Source organism: Thamnophis sirtalis, unplaced genomic scaffold (assembly GCF_051295495.1).
Source record: "Thamnophis sirtalis isolate CommonGarterSnake01/CBP01778 unplaced genomic scaffold, rThaSir2_p1.2 scaffold_4, whole genome shotgun sequence".
NCBI classification, from domain to species: Eukaryota; Metazoa; Chordata; class Lepidosauria; order Squamata; family Natricidae; genus Thamnophis; species Thamnophis sirtalis.
In genome coordinates, this window is record NW_028261384.1 from 97,322,862 (window position 1) to 97,345,379 (window position 22,518).

General features: G+C 38.8%; 1 protein-coding gene across 2 annotated transcripts in view; it reads left to right on the plus strand.

The window, feature by feature from the left end:
* Window positions 1-22,518, plus strand: part of CRHR1 (corticotropin releasing hormone receptor 1) — an 83,257-nt gene that overhangs the window by 12,747 nt on the left and 47,992 nt on the right. Inside the window, exon 2 of one of the 2 annotated variants that reach the window (XM_087713516.1) lies at window positions 11,753-11,837. In XM_087713516.1, coding sequence (XP_087569642.1) covers window positions 11,753-11,837 — 85 coding nt within the window. Of the gene's footprint in view, window positions 1-11,519; window positions 11,838-22,518 lie in introns of those variants that run through there. The other variant, XM_014069083.2, reaches the window with a different exon arrangement.

Genomic DNA, 22,518 nt, shown 5'->3' on the forward strand with positions numbered 1-22,518 from the left:
ACACAGAGACAATACAGATATATCAGTTGTGTTAAAATAAGAGTACTATAAGCTATGCTTAAAAATAAAGATTTTTAAAATACTATATACATTTCTTGGCAAAGTGGTAGAAATGGTTTGCCAATGTCTTTCTCTAGAATGTTTTTCTCAACTTCTCAATCTTCTCAGTCTTCTTCAGTCCTGGAATTTTCTAATGTTCTCCATCCAAACACAAACAAGTCTGACCTTGTTTAATTTTTCAAAACCAGACTCCACCACAGGATTTTACCAGGTGCATAAGTCTGTGACAAATATTTTTAAAATTTGTTAGATAATGTTTTTGTTAGTCAACCAAATTTCAGCTGAACTATGAATTCTCCAGAATATTGCATCAAGCTACATGGAGGATGAAGCAATTATCTTATGATGAGGTGGGTTGCCCTTCAGATTTTTTTAAGAGTAACTCTTAACTCTCCATGTTGACTTCAAAAGGTGGGATTTGAAATCTAACACATCTGGAGGTTATTGGATTTGAGAATCTGTTGTAGAAACTCATCTTTCAAATCGCAGGTATGTTGAGGTTATTACATATATTGAGAGAGTCTGCCATTGTTCCACTTCTCTATAGTTGAAGCAAAAAAAAAACGGATCAAATTTATTGTCTCTATAGTTCTACACTATATATATATAGTCACTAAAGTATGAGTATGTTAGGATTTTTAGATTTTTGTTGAAAAGCAGGCGTAACATAGAAAATTACCACCCCTAGCCACAAAAAAGTAGAATATAAATTAAAATGTTGGGTTCTCTTTCAAACTAAAGATGTTTCCTTTTAAGAGTTTCCTATCCAATATCATTTTATTTTTAATAAAAATGCCAAAGCAGAACAGAATATAACTTAAAAGACAGGGTCATAATATTAGGAACTTTAGAATTCAAACAAACAAGCATCTGCCACATAATACCTCAGGCTTAACAACTATTAATAAAGACCAAAACAAGGCCTGGTTAGTGTACATCATATTTCTGGAAACAGCAAAACAGAAAAGAAAGAACTGGAGAAAATTAAAAAATATAAATAGCTCAAGTAGAAGTGGAAACATCCTGGCAAAAGAAATCAAAAATAGTGCTAATAGTAATAGGTGCTTTGAGTGCAATCTCAAAACATCTGGAGTACCACTTGAACGCCATCAACATTGATAAAATCATTACAAAAGGCAGCTTTAGTTGGAGCAGCTTATATCCGGAGCAGCAAAGGGGGTATTCAGACAGTTCAGACCGGTTCGAGTGAACCGATAGCAGAAATTTTGAATAGTTCAGAGAAATGGTAAATACCATCCTCCTGCCCCCATCATTGCCTGTCCTATATTCCCTTGTTTTTTTAGCTCTGCTGCTCCACATGGCAAAGCAGATTGCCACGCCTCAGCTGAGTTAAAAAACAGCTCAGCTCACCAGCACTGACATCGAGGGCAGTCTTTGAGTGCTGTGGATGCACGCAAAGTATGTGTTAGGTGCGCGCACATGCAAAGCACGAGCACACATGTGACACACTCTCTCATAGAACCAGTAGGAAAAGATTTGGAATCTCACCACTGCGGAGCAACTTATATCCGGTGATGATTTCTTCTAAATCAAACAATATCCACTCCTCCCAGATCCTTGGGAAAGACCTGATAAGTGGATTAAAAATGCCAACTCTAGTGTGGCTGGTGCAACAAAGCATCTTTATGTGCAAGAATTAATTAAGTAGATGGTCAGTGAAGTGGTTTCATACCCAAGAAGAGAGCTTGGTTGTTGTTTTTTTGTTTCAAATTATCTAATTAGTTAGTGACTTCACACAGTGCATGTGATTCCAAAGTTATGAGCTGATCGTTATTTGTTATTTGTATGGTCCACATTTGTTCAGCCTGATCTCATTATTGTCCTTAATTGCTGTAATCAGGTGTAAAAGGTATCAGGAATATAAATAGGGGTCAGTGACTGAGGTAATTTAATCTATTAGCAGCTTTTCTTCTTCAGTGAATTTTTAAAATGTTGGTCGCAAGGCATTGGTTGGATTTGAACAGCTCTGCAAAGCTAAAATGTCAAGTTGGTTTGTCTTTGGCTCAGGGAACTGGTGAACATGGCCACTATGATTACTTTATAGTTCAATGTGTTGTGCAGATCCAGGCAAAAGGGTTAATTAGTAAACCATGTTTCAGGTGACTATGGTTAGTATGCAACCATTATCTCAAGGTTTATTGAACTAAGGTTCAACTCCAAATAGCGCCAGAGCTCAACTGGGGCATATAAAATGCAAATGAAGAAAAACAGGATTTGAGTGCATTCATATCCTGTGCCATATTTTTATTTTAACCATGGTTTTTTAAGGGTTCATACTTGTCATTTTAAAGTTTAAAGCAAGGTTGGGTTGCTACCGGTCCTTGCCAGTCCTTGCGGACCAGTTGGTCGGTGAACTCAGAAGTAATTAACTTCCGGGAATGCTGGCAATGTTCCCTCTAAGGTGTAGCTAGAACTGGCTACCCGTAAAGGACCTCTCCAGACTTGTTTTGTTGAGCACTGGGAGACTGACGGTAGCTTGCGCCGGCTGCGGCCACTGAAACTAGCGCCAGTCACCCCATTTTCAGCAAAGCAAACCCGGGAAGGTCCTTTGTGGGTGGCCAGTCCTAGCCGCTTGCGCCCGGTGCTATGGCTGAAGTGAACCCCCAAAGCCCCTGCCGCCACTGGAATATCTGCTGCTGCCTCCTCCTCCTCCCTCAGCATTGCTGGATTTGCCGCCTGATGCTGTGGCTGAGGTGAAGCTGCCAAAGCTCCCGCTGGCACCCCCACCCTTGGCAGCGATGTCTCCCCCTCCGCTCAGAGCACCTGAGCTGGGCCCCACATTATTCCTCCCCCCTCCTCCTCTGCCATGCTTTTGAGGAGCCATGAGGCTGCAGGAGCCAGTAGGAAGGCGGCAGAGGGGGCGGGAGCAGGAAAAAAATGCCTCATGGCTTCTCAAAAGCATGGTGGAGGAGGAGGAAGTGGTGGCAGGGGTAATGCAGGGCCCAGCTCAGGTGCTCCGAGTGGAGGGGGAGGCGCCGCTCGCTGCTGCTGCCACAGGCAGGGGCACCAGCGGGAGTTTTGGCAGCTTCACCTCAGCCGCAGCACCGGGCAGCAAATGTGGTGGTGCTGTTGGAGGAGGAGGAGGAGGAGGAGGAGGAGGAGGAGGAGGAGGAGGAGGAGGAGGAGGAGGAGGAGGCGGCAGCAGTTATTCTGGTGGTGGCAGGGGCTCATTGGCATCTTCAGTGGCAGCCCTGCCCCCTGTGAAAAAACCGAAGATGGAGCAGATCCACCCAGATGATGTCACCACAACATGATTGGAGGAGGAATTCTGGGAGCTGAAGTCCTCAAGTCTTAAAGCTGTCAGGATTGAAGACCCCTGGGTTTTTTCCCCTAAAGGGTTAAGGGTGCAAGGATCTTGTAACTTGACAGCTTTAAGACTTGCATGCTTCAATGCCAGAGTTTCTGAGCCAACATGACTGGAGGAGGAATTCCACAAGTCTTAAAGCTGTCAGGTTTGAAGACCCCCAGTTTTTTTTCTAGGGGTGCAATTTCATATCTGGTCACATGGGTGGCAAGCCACTCCCACAAAGGAGGCCACACCCACAGAATAGGTTCCAACAATTTTTGAAACCCACCATTGGTTTAAAGCCACAGTTGGCTGGGACACTGTACCAACCATATCATTAAGTCATGGTTTCTGTTGAATAACCCATAATGGCTAGGTTCACATATTGCATTAAGCCAAAACCAACATGTGTAAAACTGATTCTAGAGTGCACCCCTTAACACTGAAACAGCTACAATACATTTCCATATATCAGAGATTATAGAAAATGTTCCTGAACAGAAGGTTGTTGAGAAGGTGGTGGCCTTCCAGCTCCAACGGTCCTTGGAGGAAGCAAACTATCTTGACCCCTTCCAGTCAGGCTTCAGACCCGGTTACAGCACAGAAACCGCTTTGGTCGCATTGAGCGATGATCTCTGGAGAGCCAGAGATGGAGGACACTCCTCCATCCTGGTCCTCCTTGACCTCTCAGCGGCTTTCGATACCATCGACCATGGTATCCTTCTGCGACGACTGCGGGAGGTGGGAGTGGGAGGCACCGTGTTGTGGTGGTTCTCCTCCTACCTCTCGGACAGGTCGCAGTCGGTGTTAGTGGGGGGGCAGAGATCGTCCCCTAGGCCCCTAACATATGGGGTACCTCAGGGCTCGGTCTTATCCCCCCTACTATTCAACATCTACATGAAACCGCTGGGAGAGATCATCCGTAGGCACGGGATTAGATACCATCAATATGCGGACGATACCCAGTTGTATCTGTCCGCCCCGTGCCAACTCAATGAAGCGGCAGATGTGATGAACCGAGGCCTTGAAGCCGTTATGGACTGGATGAGGGTTAACAAGCTTGTGCTCAACCCAGAAAAGACCGAGTGGCTGTTGTGCTTCCCTCCCAAAGATTCGACCAATATTCCATCACTCAGGCTGGGGGGTCAAATTTTATACCCCTCAGAGAGGGTTCGCAACTTGGGAGTCCTCCTGGATCCACAGCTATCGTTTGACCACCACCTGACGGCTGTGACCAGGGGGGCATTCGCCCAGGTTCACCTGGTGCGCCAGTTGCGACCCTACCTGAATCGGGAGGCGCTCACAACAGTCACTCGGGCCCTTGTGACCTCTAGACTGGAATACTGCAATGTGCTCTACATGGGGCTGCCCTTGAAGAGCATCTGGCGACTTCAGTTAGTGCAGAACGCGGCCGCGCGAGTGATTGTGGGTGCACCTCGGTTCACCCACATAACACCTATCCTCCGCGAGCTGCGCTGGCTACCTGTCGATCTCCGGATGCGCTTCAAGGTGCTATTAGTCACCCATAAAGCCCTGCATGGTAGTGGATCTGGATACTTGAGAGACCGCCTTCTGCCAATTACCTCCCTGCGACCAATTAGATCTCACAGATTGGGCCTCCTCCGTATTCCATCGGCCAGCCAGTGCCGGCTGGCAACTACAAGGAGGAGGGCCTTCTCAGTAGTAGCCCCGACCCTTTGGAATGAACTCCCCGTGGAGATTCGTACCCTCACCACCGTCCAGGCCTTCCGCACAGCCCTCAAGAACTGGCTAGCCCGTCAGGCCTGGGGATAAGGATAGCCGCCCCTCCCAAATGATGAATGTATGTTGCTTATTACTTTTATTATATGTGTCTACGTCATTATTTGTATTCCCCCTCCCTGATTTTATGTGAGCCGCCCTGAGTCCCCTCAGGGAAAAGGGCGGCATACAAATGTTAATAAACATCAAACATCAAACATCAAGGCCAGAAACACAGATTGGTTTAGTTGCGGGATTTGAGGCTAGGCTAGGGAGGATGTTCCTAAGATAGAGTACATCTTACTCCAAAATGTTGCAAGGTAGTTAAGTTCCCTCCTGTTCATTTTGCTGAATGGGATATTGGACTTCTGCCAAGTGCATCCATAAAGGAGCAAAAAACTCAAGATGGTGCATGCATAACATTCATTTAAAAAAGGTAGGGCTTCTTCTTGAATTTTTGAGGCTGCTGACTTCTGCTCGAAAGTCTTTTTTTTTCCTGCTGGCAGTACTAGAAGGCATTTAGGATTTCAGAAAGACCTGAGGAATTTTGCCTAGCTTTCTTTCTAGAGATAAAATCTTGCTTTTCTAATCAGAGAGTATTTCTCTCACACACATACATAGAAACATACACATTATCTCACAAAGAGGCACAGCTGTTGTTTCCCTAAGCTGAAAACAGCAATAGCAATAATTTCAAAATGAAGCCTTTCAGGTTGGCTGGCAAATTCTACTGATCAAGGATTCAGTTCTAGGAACCTCAAGAGCCAGAAGAGTTTTTTTTCTTGGAACAGAAACTAGATCTTATTGCAGACCTTGAAGTCTCTGGGTCAACTGTGAATCTCTGAATCCTTATGCCAGAATCTTTTAAAAATTGAAGTCGGGACTTTCTTTCCAGGCTTCCAGATGTTGCAGGTCCTAAATGCACAACCTGATGGGTATATGCCAGGTTACTGCACAAAGAGTGACATCCAGATCCCATGCCTTGGTTGTAGTTGTAATATGTGACACACCAAAGCAGCCAGAAACTCAAGCTTGCTCTCTTCAGCTGTTGATCAGATATTGCAAGGTCAGATATTGCAGTGAAGTTCCTAGACAATGCAACACAATCCTCTGAACCCAGGTGGTTGGTTGTGCAGCAGCTTCCCAGGTCTTGAGACTTCAAGGCTGTGGTTGTAGAAAATTCTTTACTTTTAAGAAAAGAACTGATGCAACATTTGGGAGAGTCATAAATGACAGGCTGAAAGCATTATATGATGGGGAAAGGATGTTGAGAGAGAAAGCATAAGGCAGAAGGACAGCTTTTAACAATCTTTTATGATGTAATTTGTTTTTCAAAATGTAAAGTCATTTTAAAGTTGTGTTCCAAAAATTACATTAATTGCAGTGAACCGAAATTCCACCACCCAGCTGGTAATTTATATAGGAAGGTTTCTGTTTTGGATATCATACATAATAAACAGCGAAATGCATGTGTCTCACCTTAAGTGAAAACATTGGACAATAGCTAAAAGCGTCTTCTCCAATTTGGTGCAGAGCCACCCAATGGAAAGATGATATTTCATCAGCCTGGATGGATATTAGTTGAAAATGCAATATTTCTGGAAGGTACCTAGATGGCATAGGGTATTGGAGGTGAAAACTCTTGAGACAGAAATACCTGGCTGCCTTGGGACCAGTCATTTTCTCTTAGCTTAAAGGCTGATGTGGATACAATGGAATGTTCTCCAAAAGATGGAATTGATTCTTCTTAGCAGTAGATGAGATACAGGATATTAAGTACATCTACTATACATCTCAAAGAGCCTTGGTAGCATAGTGGTTAGAGTGCAGTACTGCAGGCTACTTGTGCTGATAGCTGGCTGCTGCAATTTGGCAGTTCAAAGTTGACTCAGCCTTCCATCCTTCTGAGGTGGGTAAAATGAGGATCCAAATTGTTGGGGGCAATATGCTGTAAACTGTTAGGAGAGGGCTGAAAAGCACTGTAAAGTGGTATATAAGTCTAAGTGCTATTGCTATTGCTATCTACTGGGTATGTTACTGAAGCCCTCCTTTTTACAACCTGCTTAGAAGTCTGTAAAAGCAAGATCAATTGCTATCATAAGCCAAGTAATCCTTGGTTTATGATAGCAATTGAGACTGGAACTGCTGTCGCTATGTGATGTGGTCATAAAGCACAATGTCATCTGATCACATCACTGATCGACAACAGTTCTATCAATCCAGGCTTTCATTCATTCATTGAGGACAGCATGACTATTGCATGACTACAATTTCCAATTTCCTGCCACTTTTCCCATTGGCTTGGAAAGCCAGCAGGAAATATTGGAAATCACAATAACTGACACTTGCTGCAAAATTTCAATTTCATTAATTTAATGCAATTGCAAGTAAGGCACAAGTACCTAAACTACAATTAGATGACTCTGAGGATGCTGTGATGGTCAGAATTCCAAGGACCCCTTCATTCAGCATAAGTCCCCTTCATGCAGCACTTTGCAAGTTCAAATGGTCACTGAATGAATAGATGTAATCTAAAAGCTACCTGTATATAATTGATGTGTTGGAAGAAATGCACTTGATAGTTCTATGCAATCATTTTTAACACGTCTAAATTAATAAATCAATAAATCATGAGGATTCATTGCAACAGCCCAGGGCAAGGCGTCCCAGCAGTTCAATATGTATTATGCAAATCGTTATTCAATGTTAATTGTATTCACTATATTTCTTATTTTAATCCCCAAGTGTTTACATACAGAGCGCAAATAATATTGCCCCTATGTATTCCATGTATCTCAATCACTAATTTATAACACCATGAACTGTTTTATATTGAACCCTTGTAAAAAATATTATTAGAACAGAAATCCCACTACTTAATAATGCTCCTCAATAGCCTTATTTTCAATGATTAAAAAATGTAATATAACTACAATAGCTTTCATATATTTTATACAAAATTTAATAAAATAATTCCATGAGATTAAACACTGTCACTTTTACATAATTCAGGGAATATTATGGCAATCATAGTGTCTAATGTGTTCATAATGGTATAAATGTCAGGATGGTTAATTAGGATTTCAAATTCATGCTCTTACAATGTGATCCATTTAGACAATTTATATAAGTATGACTTTTGAAATATTATAGCTATTATTAATACAAAAATAATTCTCTTTTGCAATGTATCCAACCTTTAATCATAAACTTCCTGAGTTTATTTTTATTTCCCAGTATTTAAATAATGCTTAGGATCATCCAAAACACATTAGAGCACTACATGGAAATGGAGATGCTAGATGTTCAAGCTGATTTCAGAAAAGGCCAAGGAACATGAGACATTATTTTTGATGCCCACTGGATAATTGCATGAACCAATACAATATGGTTGTATTGGTATTGGAATACAAAAAAGGAATCAATATGTTTTTCATTGATTATGCCAACCATGTCAAACTCTGGACTCTGCTTAGGAAAATGGACATCACAGAACATCTCATTATTCTCATGCGAAACCTATATAGGCAGTTCAGGTCCGATCATAAGAAAACAGACTGGTTTTTGGCTGGCAAGGAGTGAGACAAAGTCATATATTATCCCTTTATTTATTCAACCGATATGACAAATAGATATTGAGAAACCAGATTGGAAAAAGATGTGCAGTTTTAAAACAGGAGGATCCGTTATCTATGCTATAACAATGACACAATTTGGCTCTGGTGATGAAAATCAAGGGAGCGCAGTGAAAAAAGAAGAGACTAAGACCAAACTAATGACAAGTATAGCAACCATTAAAACTGACAGGATATTGAAGTGAGGGAGAATTTTTTTTTCTTTTAAGACTGACTGTCACAAAGAAAGCAGCAGCCAAGAAATACATTGGAAATTACAGCTTGGCAGAGTAGCAATGAAGGCCTTGGAAAAGAGATGTAACATGTCTCTACTGATTCAGTTGAGAACTGCACAGGCACTGGTTTTCCCGACACTTTATTTTTTTCCTATGAAAGGGGAAAAAACTAGAGTTTGTAAAAGCAGGATAGAAAAAGAATAAATGTTTTTGAACTTTCATGTAGGAAAAGACTGCTTAAAATTCCATGGTTACTCAAAAAAACAAACAAATGGTCATAGAATAAATCAAATCCTAGTTCTCACCTGAGGGGCATGTGACCAGCTCAAATTATTTTTGGATGTATTAGGCAAAGGTCTACCTCTCTTAGGAATGTCATGAAAAGTGGAAGGAAAGAAAAAAAAAGAGGACAATCAGCAGTAAGGGGGATGGAATTGTTGAATTACAGTAGTAATGGGTACATCATTAGATTTAGAAGAGAGATAGGTTGGGAACAGATCATTCTGGAAAAGGTATATGTGATGTCTTAGAGTCGACACCAACTTGATAGCTCATAATGTCACTTCTATTGTGGAAAAAACCTTCTGTTTCTTTTGTAAATGTTTGGTTAATTTTACCTTTTTTGCTGGCTCTATATGTAGAGGATTTCATCAACTCCTCCCTTTAATGGCTACTAATTTTTTCATCTCATGCTTAATTTTGAACAGAATCCTGGTTTTTATCTACCACCATCTCTTCCAGATAATAAATCATAATGATTGAACACAACGTAGCCTCACAACACATTACAAGTACAGTATATGTTTTTTTTTCCCCTCTTCACTCTTTATCTCACAGGGTACTGGAATATCCTCCAGAAGGTTGCAATTCACTAGATAATTTTCAGCTAGTCATAATTTTTCAACCAATTTTTATCTCATATGGTTATTGTAAAGGAAAAATTAGAGGAGCAAATGTATGCATAGTACCTTGAATTTCTTGAGGAAATTTCAGCTATAAATCTAAAAACAAAAGTTGAATAAATGTATCCCTTCTAAATCTTAAAGATGCCTTAAAATGTCAGTATAATGGCCTAATTATTCCTAATATTTTAATCAAATTTTTCAGTCATTTCACCCTCTGACATATTTGGTACTTAATAAGTTATTGTAAATTCTTCTTTATTACATTTCTCCAAATTATTTCTCCATAATAACTTGGCATGTTTGTCCTCTAGTCTTCCCTCTAAAACTACATTTAACATTATTGAAACCTTGCATTTTCTGAACATTCAAATACTGTATGTTCTCAGCTTTTAAATACTTGACACCTGTGCTTTTCACTACTGTGACAATCTATAGGTATCGTTCCCTGTCCCGAAAGATAGAACAAAACCAGCTTTCACTGGATTTGAAACACTAACAATGAAAATACTAGTGAACATTTTCCTTAAATAAAGTTCTTTGCAATTACACAAAAGACTGCTTTGCACCCTACTAACTCAAACCACTAGTCCCTTCAAAGTTATTTTGCTGATATTCGGAAGACAGATCTTCTGACAAAATCTTTCCCAATCTTATCCAAACTAGCCATGTTCAAACATAGGATTCTTTGGAAGGATTGGCCCTACTTGTGAGCTACAGTTATTCCCATCCACTGATGGGATTCTGTCTCAGCATCCTTTCACCATCTTGTTTTCTGCCATGTTCACAACTATATTGCAGTAGCTAAAAGCAAAGCATAGAAAAAGGGAATGGAAAAATCGAACATTGTGAATGAGTCTTGAGTCAGCAAAAGGTGTATCTGTTGGATGAATCTGTACCACTTATTTAGTTCAATGGATTTATAAGTTTCTCGAGACATCTGGTTAATGATTGGAGAAAAGAGGATGCTGCATACAGTATTTTTCTAGTATAATCTAATATGGCTTCTCTTGAATTTATAAACAATGATTTTGATAATGAGGATGATGATGATGATGATGATGATGATGATGATGATGATGATGATGATGATGATGATAGCAAAAATAGAAATATGACAATCGTAGAAACAAACTCCCATTTTTTGTAAAAAAAATGTTCTTTCTCCTTTTTGAAGATTAGAGAAAATCAGTGCTGTAGTTTAGTAAGCTTGTACATATTTACTCAGAAATAAATTTCACTAAGTTCCATTAAGATTATGCCCAAATAAATTTATATAAGATTGCAACCTAAATAAGATAGAGAATTCATTGTCCCTCAACATAAGATACAGCTGTCTCTGCATGATATTTTTGTATGTGATGGGCTGATATTTGACAATAGTTGATATATGTCTTGTAAAGACATTCATAGTACTTGACAATATTTGATGAATGACAAGTTCTCGATTGTTTGCCAAAGCAATCAAGATATGCCAAGAAAGCTAAAACATTCTTATTGGGTTTGTTTAGGGTTTTTTTTGTAAACTGTCACCTTCAGAAATTTAAAAGTAAATCTGGCAATGTTCCCTTTCATATTTACAATACTGAACACCTCAGTTCCATAAGTATGAAGAAGTTGTGACTATTATCTTTTATTCTGTGCAGTTCTGCTTCTCTATTTTAGTCCCATTATTTCTAAGCATCACTTCACTTTTATGGATGAGCTGTCTATGCCTCACACTTCAGCTAAGCTTCTCTAGCTTGGTGTCCTCCAGATCTGTTGCAACAACAGCTTTCTGAATTTTCAGCCAATTTGGAACCCCATAAGATGCAAAAGGTTGATGTCAACGGAATATTGAGAGTTGTCTCTGTATTCCCCTATTCAGGCCATCTGTCTTTTCTTCTCACCCAGGTTATTTTCTTCTGGTTCAACTTAGCTGCTGCCTCTATTGGTGATGAACACTGTAGAAATCTTTCTTCTGCCAACAATATTACTGGTAAGTAAGTTTCAATTATTTGACTTGCTGTCTGTCAGACCGACACATTGTCCAACTTGATGGATGATCATTTCCTGAGAACAGTTCAGGTAATCACCACGGACTGGCTGATTTCTGGAATCTGAAACTAGAGATTTCAGCACTATGAAAGGTTGTGATGTCCACACTAGAGGTGGGTTTCTGCTGGTTCGCCCTGGATTGGGTGAACTTGTTGTGGCGGCGGCGGGAGGCTCTGCCCACCCACCCAGACACTTCTGCGGATGCACAGAAGCGTCACGCATACGCACAAGTGCACACAAGCGAACCAGTAGTAAAATAAATTGAAACCACTACTGGCCCACACCTTTCTGGAATGAAGAGTTAGGTACCTGGCTAACTATGCAGCTTTGCTTTCTGGAACCATGCCTATTAGCCTGATTTTAGTAGGTATCAATTTGTCATCCATTTTTTAAAAAATTCCAAAGATATATTTTACATCACATTGTATAATGTGAGTTTTCCCAAACCCCTTTTCACACTTGCAGATTACAATCAGAAATCAAAGTTGGCATTCTCCACAAGTTTAGGACTAAAACTCTCATAATCCTCAGTCATAATGCCCATTAGCATCAGACTGAGCAAGCATTTTCTCAGTGGCCTTAACCTGTAACAATCTCTAGTAATTCTCAATATTTGGGAGGTGAGCATAGATAATAAATTAAGGATCATGGATGTTGATCAGGGAATACTCTTTCCTGATGAAAGAACTGTTTGTTCAATAAGTGTGAAGGAGAGGATAATTTCTCTACTTGGCAGGAACTTAAAAGCCACAACTAACTTTTTGATGAGGAAAATGCCTCTGACAGAAGCTGGGGAAAATTTGTGGATGACTCTTGCTCTGTCTGTCAGTAGTCTGTTGAGATTTGGGTGCTAAATTCAGGTCCTGAAAATTTATAATTTGGAAATAACAATTTACACTGCAGCCTAACCAGAAATAAATGTTGCTATTTTTGTTCTTGCCTGTTCTCAATAAGGTGTGCAGAAGGGCTCTCCTGATTAATGTTCCATCCCGCATGCTGGCCGAGTTCCTAACAGAGGCCTGCAGCCGGTTTGCTCCAATAATAAAGGCACGTGGAGACATATGGAATATGGTGACTGCATTGTTATTAAGAAGATAGGCCTAATTATTCACTGTGCTTGAATACAACGCACTGAAGATCCAGTACCTAGTGCCAGTTTTTCTTCATTTTGCCTGCCAAAAATTCTTGATTACATCCCTCTTCAGGCCTCCCCATGTATCTGCAATTAGCACCTGAATCTGAACTATCTGTGCCCTTTTCACGTGTCATTGCTTTCTTTCTCTTAAAATAAGAAACCTTTTATTATATTGCTTTGGTCAAAATATCTATGAGGTTCAGGTCTCTTCTATCTGCTACAGGTTTTTTTCAATATTCATAGGAATTTTCCTTCTTTCTACAAGATTTGATATGTACGGATGTAATTTGAATGAAATATAGGGCATAGTTTTGGGGTACATGTCAACCACAGACCTGATCTAGCAAAGGTTTGGACATGAAGTGCAGAAAACAGAAGCATAAGCACTCACTTAATCACCATTACTTCTGAACATATGTTTGATAGCTCTGGGCAACGCTGGTTAAAGTCTCTGTTTTACCAAGCTTATATGCATACTGCGTAAATGGCACCTGTTAATTTATATTAGTTCATTTGTAAGTAAATTTCCTGCCTAATCAACAAGCACACTTCACCATTCTTACCCCTTGGCATGAATTCTCTTTGCTAAACCATTAAATCATGAGGAGCAATTTTTCCAGCATGTGAGCATGAAGGAATCCTGATTTAAGTCATTGTAAGAGAACTTGAGAACTTGAGGAGAACAGCTGGAGTTTGGCCAGATAAGAAATGAGAACAGGGCTGTTGCTCAGCCTTGTCACCCCAGTATCTTAAATTCTGTGTCAAATCCAACTGAGTTTTATATTTCAACCTAAAGATCATGTTCATTGTTTAGTTTATTTGCTTCCAGCATTTCGTGAATCAGATTAATTATTTGTTGAAAAATAGATGCACATGAAGCTGCAGAAAAAAAATGTTTTTGCAACCAGGGAAAAGCTTGAACATTTAACATTTATCTTTGATATAGTTAGAATTTATTATCCTTTGTGTATTTTATTTCATATGTGTATTGCATATACTTATCAAACATATAAAGTACTTTCTAAAATACATCATTTTATTAATTATTATGTATTTAATATTTCTAAGCATATTTAATATTTGCATTTTGGACAGTTTCCTTATTTTAGGATGACCATAATTAATTTTAACTAACCATGTCGCCTCTTTCCCGATCATAAACTTTTCCCATAAATTACAGGCACTCACCCAAAATGGCACTTTGAGCCATTAAATAGGCAGTTGCTCACTGGAGCATTGAAAAAAGAAAGCTCAAGATACTAGTACAGTCTTTGACAGGGTGCCAGAAGTTGCTTAAGCAAATCACATCTTGATCCAGAGTTGAGTAAGTTTGTGAATGAAAAAGAAGAAGAAAGGGAAAGACAGTTTTTTTTGGGGGGGGGGGAATCTAATGGTTCTATAATGATAAGAATCAGTTTTTCTGCAGTGGTTTAAAAATGTCAGTCAAGGGCCTGGGAGACTGTGAATTCTAGTCCTAATAACAGGAGATTTAACATGTAGATACCTTTAAATATACAAAATATCATTCGTATTTATTTTAAAACCCTGCATTACTGTATGCAGGGTTTTGGAGACAAGAGTTTTATTGAAACAATGCACTACGTAATTCCTTCTCTTCTCTACCTCTGATTAAAAACAGAAAAGTTTTTGTTTCTCCTGCCGGCTCTGCTATGCTTCTAACTGAAAATCAATATAGCCACTTTTAAAATTCATTTGAAACTTGCCATAATCCATTTAGTGCTAGAGAAAGGATAGTTTTCCACATCTTAGTAGCTTTAGAATGCTGGGTAACCAATCCTACTATCCACAGCCAGTCAGTATTACAGACTGGAGATGTAATTCATGCAGTGTCCTCGGAGTTTCAACCAGCACCCGGCTAGTTCTTCAAAGAGTGTGCTGATTTGGTGTGACCCACCAGCCAGCAGGCGCATCACAACCAATCAGCACACTCTTGGAAGAACTAGCCGGGTGCCGGTCAAAACTCCGAGGACTGCAGTTCAGCATCAGAATGCATTGAGGATTCCATTTTGAAAGAGGTTGCCATGGGAGGTCTTTATTTGTTATGCCACTGAGTCAGCTATCCAAATGTGATTCCTTCTGGTAACTAGTGGCATCAGCTGCTCTAATGTACTAGAACTTGTAGAAACGTCTGAATTAAGGACATGAATAAACATTTCATCCAATATTCCAAATCATTTGGCCTGCTTCTGCATTGGAAAGATTCTAGAACCTTCAGTGATTTCTGAAATACTATTTCTGACCAATCTAAGATAATGGGATCATCAATATCATGAGGACTTTGAAACAATATTTTACTCATTGAGCAATCTGAGAAAGTTTGTGTTTGTTTTTGCCACAAAGGGCTAATCTTTCTCTGTTGCTTGTGAGAATAAACAGGAGTAGCAGAAACTAAAAGTGGAAGAAGTGGGAGATTATTAAGAGCCAGAGTTTCTCAGGGTACGAATGCTATGTTGAGACTCCAGGTAAGTTCTACCAACTACCAGCAGACTCTGTCTTGATTCATCTCCCACAATTCACAATATTGGGAAGAAGTCATTACATATCTGCTCGGGAATCAAAACGAGATCCTCCATCCTTATTGACAAAATCTGTCATGATATACTTACTGATAAACAGGTAATGATAAAATGTGGGCTAGATTATACAACCGCTAGATAGATTTAAAATTTGTGAATGACCATATAAGATCCCCATAAATCTCTCTACATCAACTTGGAGAATAATACAGAGTACAATGATAAATATACCTGTCTTGGTCCAAGTTTTGGTCAGGATTTTATTAATGCTTTAGAATAAGTGATTGAGGGGATGATTATCAAAGGCAGAGATGATATAAAGCTAGGAAAAATTTTAGAAATGAAAAAGAAGAATGTAAAAAGATCTAGACAGGCTTGAACTGTGAACTGAAGGAGAGAGAAAGAGAGAGAGAGAGGGAGGGAGAGAGAGAGAGAGAGAGGGAGGGAGGGAGGGAGAGAGAAATGTAAAGCCCGGTGATAAAAAACAAAAACAAAGGGAATTTATATAAATTATGGGGAGGGGAGAGGGAGGGAGGGATCAATCTGGCTTGGCAGTTGTATATATGGAAAGGATCCAGGTGTTTTAGTAGATCACAAGTTGAACATAAGCCAACACTATAACGCAGTTATTAAAAAGGCAAATACTACTTGGGGGGTGTATTAATAGGAGCATAGAAAGTAATTCCCACTCTATTTTGCAGTAGTCAGACTCCACATCAAAAGCTGTATTTAATTCTGGACAGTAGAATCTAAAAAGAATTAGCAAACTGAAGCAAGGAAGGCTATCAGGATTTTGAAGAGATTGGAATTCCGTTCTATCTGGAATGAGATATATTTACCCTGTAGAAAAGAAATCTGTTTAGGCATCTAAAGAGCGATCACATAAAGAAATTAGCTTATTCTTTCTTTCCCAGACGGTAGAACCAGCCCCAAGGGTTGAAATTATAGGGAAGGAGATTAGTTTAGATAATCCAAACCCTAATCCTTCCAACCTCTTGATATTACAAACTCCAGATGATTCTGCTAACCACCAGTCACTTGGCCAACCCCTTGCTTATATATCTACACTTGATAGCTACCCAGATATATTGGCTAGTCCTAACCATGGAACTGTTAGCCCAGCAGGTGGGAAAGATTCCTAAATGAATCTTCTCCCAATAGCTATCCCAGCAGATTCTGCCACAATTGTAACAGCAACTGCAGTAGCATTTTTATGACAGATGCCTACTTTCTTGCCAGACAAATGAGACAGGTTAGGTTTAGATTTAGGTTTATTGGACTTATATGCCACCCTTCTCCCAAAGGACTCAGGGTGGCGTACAACAGAAAAACACATATTACAAAAGTTAAAAGAAAGATTAAATAGAATATCCAAAAAACCCAATAGACAGTTACAATGAGATTTAGAAATTAAATTAAAATTAACAATTAAAATTAATAATTTATTTTATTCAAGCCAGGCCGGCTTGCTGGAAAAGCCAACTTTTTAGGCGCACCAGAAGGACCGAAGGTCAGGAATTATGCGAATTATGCTTGGACAGAAATCCAAGCCAGGTTACTGCTTTTTTTGCTCAAAACAAATTTTATATATCTCTAAGGTCACATAATTTTTTTGCTGATCAAGCAAAAGTAGCTTTCTTAATAGGTCTCACTGTTTTGCAGTGATTCAAAATAGGCAATCCATTTATTGATCTAAAATAATCTGGACTATGCTAACCTGTGACATATCTGAGATAAATCTTTGGGATTCTGTCAGGCATGTGATTGCCAATAAGACCCATTGCTTCTGGTGTAGGCCCAGAGATTCACCCACGAGTACAAAATGTGAATTGGAATGAAAGAGGCTTACCTGATCAATCAAAGGCCTGTCTAATGAAATCTCAAATGAACTAATACTTCAAGGGGCCTCAATGTGACAACTATTTTAGTGCAAGCCTGTCTGAGCATAGATGGGAAGATCAAGGACAAGTGGACAACTGCAAATGGGAGAGGAGATGTCACCATTCATTTTTCTTCCCTTCTCCTTCTATAATATCTGTCTGCACATTGGAGACTGCATAGGTTGAATCTATGCACCTTGGAACACAAAAAGTGACCTCACTATGCACAGAAGTTACATTCTCACACACAAAGATTATACTTATATGGTGCAAAGGTTGGCCATTTCTCATGAAAATCTGGCTATATTAACCCCTTCAAATATCAGTGAACTGATGTTGGGGGATATGGCATTTTGCCATCTAATGCTTTACCTACTCAGGCATGTCAGGAAATAATGTGATTCCAGCCACAAGCTGGAAATTAAGTAGAGTCCAGATTTTTTAAAATATGTGTTTTATTAATGCATTTTTAAATATCACATAAAAATTCCATATCTATCTGAACAGTATGTTGTTCAGGAAACAATTGATTTTAAGTAGAAATGCCATATAATCAACATTAATCATAATAATAAACATGTCAGTAATAATAGCAAAATAGTAATACAATTGGTTTCATATTTAGTAATACAAAATTTTCAATACAAAAGTTCTTATTATATTTTGGAGCTTTTTAGATTGTAATCTGAGATTTTGTTAACCATTGGTAAAACAAGTCTCATGTCAAAAAGTATTCTGTTTCTTCCTTTTCTTTTAAGTTTTAATCTGTCCATCTCAGCACATTCTAATATTTTTTACAACACTTTCTGATTTTTTTGTGGAGCTACTTAATGACTTCTAACTATTCAAGTTACTTTGCAAATATGATTAACTGCAATGTGGCTACAAGCTCTGATGTCAGAGATAATTTCACTAAGTTTTCCATTGCACACAAATATATTCTTCCAACTTAATCTGTCTATTTTCCTATTATAGTTGAAACAATGGATGATTGACAGCTATACTCTCCCAAAGGAACTTTTTCAAGAGGCAACTGGACTTTCTTGTTTTTCTTAAATTTTTGGAGAAGCTTCTTGGACGAGAAGTGAAATATCTTCAAAGAAAAACAAGAAAGTCCAGTTGTTTCTTGAAAAAGCACCTTGGGACAACCATGACCTGGTTGACTAAGACTCTCCATAGACATGACAACTATGTTCATTCATCATCAGTGAATACTTTGAATTACTTTTATTCTCTGAGATGCAAAAATCAACAAGCCAAATAGGTTCAAATATGTTTTCTTAACCCACCTTCCACCTTCCAGAATCACCATTTCATCTTTCTTTTGTTGTATAAGGTGAGGCATCTGATTTTATTTTGAGAACTGTATTACCTGAATCTGCTCCAGAGATTCCAGAGCTGTGATATATTTAACAAGGAGTTTTGGCCATCAAGGATGTCTTTCAGACTTTGAAATATGGCAAATACCCTGGAGAAATTTATTGGATAGAGCACACTATTCTGCAGCAGTAGAGATGGACCAAAAGAACATGAAACAGTTTTAGATTTCTTACAAACCTGTGTCATGTCAAGAGAGCACATTACCAAAAATGTCTTCTATTCCAACCTTACAACAACAAACAGCATGATGGGTTACCATGGAAGCTGGAAAATATAATTTTCCCCAATCTTCCATTTATAAATGTTGATATACTTCCTCTAAGCTGGGCATTTGGGGGCCTTTAAAATGATCCATATTCATTTTCTTACTTCTGATGGTCTCGTGTTGAAGGTGTCAAGAGTTACATTTCATGCTGCCAAACCTGATGACATGGCAGGTTTTGAAAATCATTCAATTTGAACAATACCCTCTATATCCCAAACAGCTTTAGGAGAGCTTTTTTTAAAAAAACTTTATAATTGACCAGTTTCTTGTCAAAATTCATTGCACACTTCTAAAATAAGCAGGCCCTATTTTGGTATCAATGTGAAGCTTCATCTGTTTGTGACCCATTATCCACAGATATATGAGAATATAAAGTGCATAAATGCCACTTCAAAACAATATCTTTGTTACTGTGTTACCTTCCAATAAAATAATTGGCCAGGTATTTTCCAAAGACGGAGTTTGCTTTTTATAACTCTGCCCATATTTTTATTGAACTGTGATCTTTTGAGATCAACTGTGGCTACCAACTTTTTCTGAAAAACTCCCTGTCTTTGCCCATCCCAGTAGTTTTGCGGCTCCTTCAGGAGCTTCATGCAATCTAGCTAACCCTTGCCAAGTCTGCCTACAGGTGCTCTGCCTGCCCTTCCTTGCCAGAAGGCCTTTCCATTTCTGTAGGAGAGTGTATGGATCTAAAGGCCTTTCATTTCCCCTGACCCTTAAGTACCTTAGTTCCTTCATTTCTGTTGTTTTGGGAAAATTGAACAATGAGTTTAGAGGGAGTGTATTCCTACTCTCGGGCTCGCGAAAGGCTCTCTTGCATATTTCTTTCTTGGAAAAGCTATGTAAACATAACATATTCCTGGGAAACTTTCATTAATGTGTTTCTATATTGTTGTTGTTGTTTTCCTTTTCCATTTCCCGTACTTAATACCTGAATGGCTATATGAAGAAGTATCTTTAGTTGCCAGACTTTAGGATTAAGAAAGATTTGGCGAGTAAAAAGTTGAGTGACTGAGAAGTGACGTGTAGGACAAAATCTGCCATTGCCTCATTGGCTCATAGCCTGGAAGAGACTGAGTCACCCGAAGAAAGAACTGAACCTGCAGGTATTTTGCTGGCCCCACATAAAGAAATGGAGAGCATATCACTCATTCCTGTCCTATATATTTGAAGAAAAAAATGGAGAGGGGAAAAAAACGAGTCTCTTTTCTACCATTCTAAATCTGAGGGAAATGATACCTCCTAGTTCTTCAAGGTATATGAAGAGGGAATAGAAAGGGGTATTTTGGAAAATATATTGAGAAATGTGATTTCTCAGGGCAGGAATGACCAGTTATGCCATTTATCAATTGCTATTAGCACCATGCAAGAATCGTATAAAGCAAGGGGTCCATTAAATAGTGGAAGGTCGGGAAAAATAAGCACTAGATTTAAAGAGCAGTCAACTGAATATAAGCCATGTTGGCAGAGGACCATCAATTTCCTTAAATTGTCTTCATTGCAAAAAAATGTTCCTATGTAATTGTACTGTGTCAAATGTCTGGGTCATTTCTGCCAAGTGTGACTAAGGGAGCTTGACAAGAAACATTATCAAGCAAATTATTTTAATTTCACAGAGACTTGTCTCGTCAAAATTAAACATTCAGAATATATCTTAACTTTATTAACATTTCAAGAACCTGAAGATATGGTAGAAAACTGGATTGATCACGGTTTATACTTAATAAAAACTTTTAAAGAAAGTAATTAACAGTTCCATTGTTCGGCCAAAGTCCATAAAAACATTTTATTCCCTCATTCAAATTTCAGAATTCCAAAAATAGACATTCAGATGACTGACTTTGAGTTCCAACATTTTTTTAACCAATTTATTGCATTGTTCTGTAAATTTTGCTTCCTTTAAGTTTAGGGTTGCTCAACCAATTTGTCACTTAGCATTTTTAACACACTATTCTCCTGGGAGGAGGGGAGAAACGGGAGTATCCATGATATTCCAGCATCTGCTGTTTTCTTTTTCTTCTTGGAAGTACAGAGGTAGAGGGAAATTGATCAGTAGTGGATTGAATGACCAGTACTAGATTAGCAGTTGGAGGGATCTTCAACAACTGAAATCAGCAACATTTTGATGCATTTAAACATATTATTTGTAAGTCAAATTGTTGTATTTGCACAACATGCTAAATTGGTTAATTTTTAATATTTTATTTTGTGTTCTTTAGCATATTGTGTGAATCCTGCCCATTACAGGATAGACAGGAGCTGTATTGGTGCAATGGCTAGAATGCAGTATTGAAGGCTAATTCTGCCTACTGCCAGCAGTTTGATTCTCACTGGCTCAAGGTTGACTCAGCCTTCTATCCTTCCAAAGTCAGTAAAATGAGAAGCAAGATTGTTGAGGGCAACATGCTGACTCTGTAAACCGCTTAGAGAGGGCTATAAAGCACCACGAAGCGGTATTTAAGTCTTAAGTGCTATGTGCTATTTAGCTGATGATTCAAATCTGAAAAAGAGGCAATCAAATTAATTTGTGGCATGAACACAGCCAATAATTTTTATCCTATTAATTAAATCTATCAGAGAGATAGCTTGATTCATAAAAAAAATAGAAGAAGCAACCTTTTGAACCAAGGATCCTCCAGATATATTGTTGTATCATTTTTCCCAGCCAACACAGCCATGATTAGAATTGTAACTACATACATTTGGGGTGCACAGTTGAGGTATGTTGATTTAGATCAGAAATCAATTAAATCAATCAAATATTAATATTTGACCAGATATGATGGATCAGAATATTATTGTGTAGGCATAAGTTTTTTAAAAACATTGTTGCTAGAATTAAGATATACAGGATTATTTCTTTCCTGTCACATAAATGGTCTAAATATGTCTGCCATACATTAACTTGTCTTTCATCAGCCTTAACTAATATGAGAAGACAGATGTTAAATGTAAGAAGACACAGAGCCCTCATTTACTTTACCTTTTGTAAGAACTTGCCTTTAACCTCAAACTGCAATCTGGGCTCCCTATCTTGTTTAATCTTAAATAAAGTATTTCTTCCATCATCGACTTTCTTCTTCAACTCAGGTGACTTTTCAATACCCTCTGCCTTCCAAGATGTCCTGTGCCAACCATCTGTTTGGCAAGTTTGCATGCCAACATTCATCCTCACTATAGCATGCAGCCAAGTTACACTACACATATACAAATCTTTAGACTGGAATGAATGGATGCTAAAAATTATTTTTGCGTGAGTGCTTAACACTTAGTTCTACTTCCTTATCTGGCAGCAGATGAAGCTCCTGTTAGCATGTAGCTGAAAGGCAGGGAGTTTTTTTTCGTTTGAGAAAAATTAGCTTCCTTTGCCAGCATCTGCTAAAATTCTGAGACTAATAGCTTGTACAACCCATTTAGAGAGT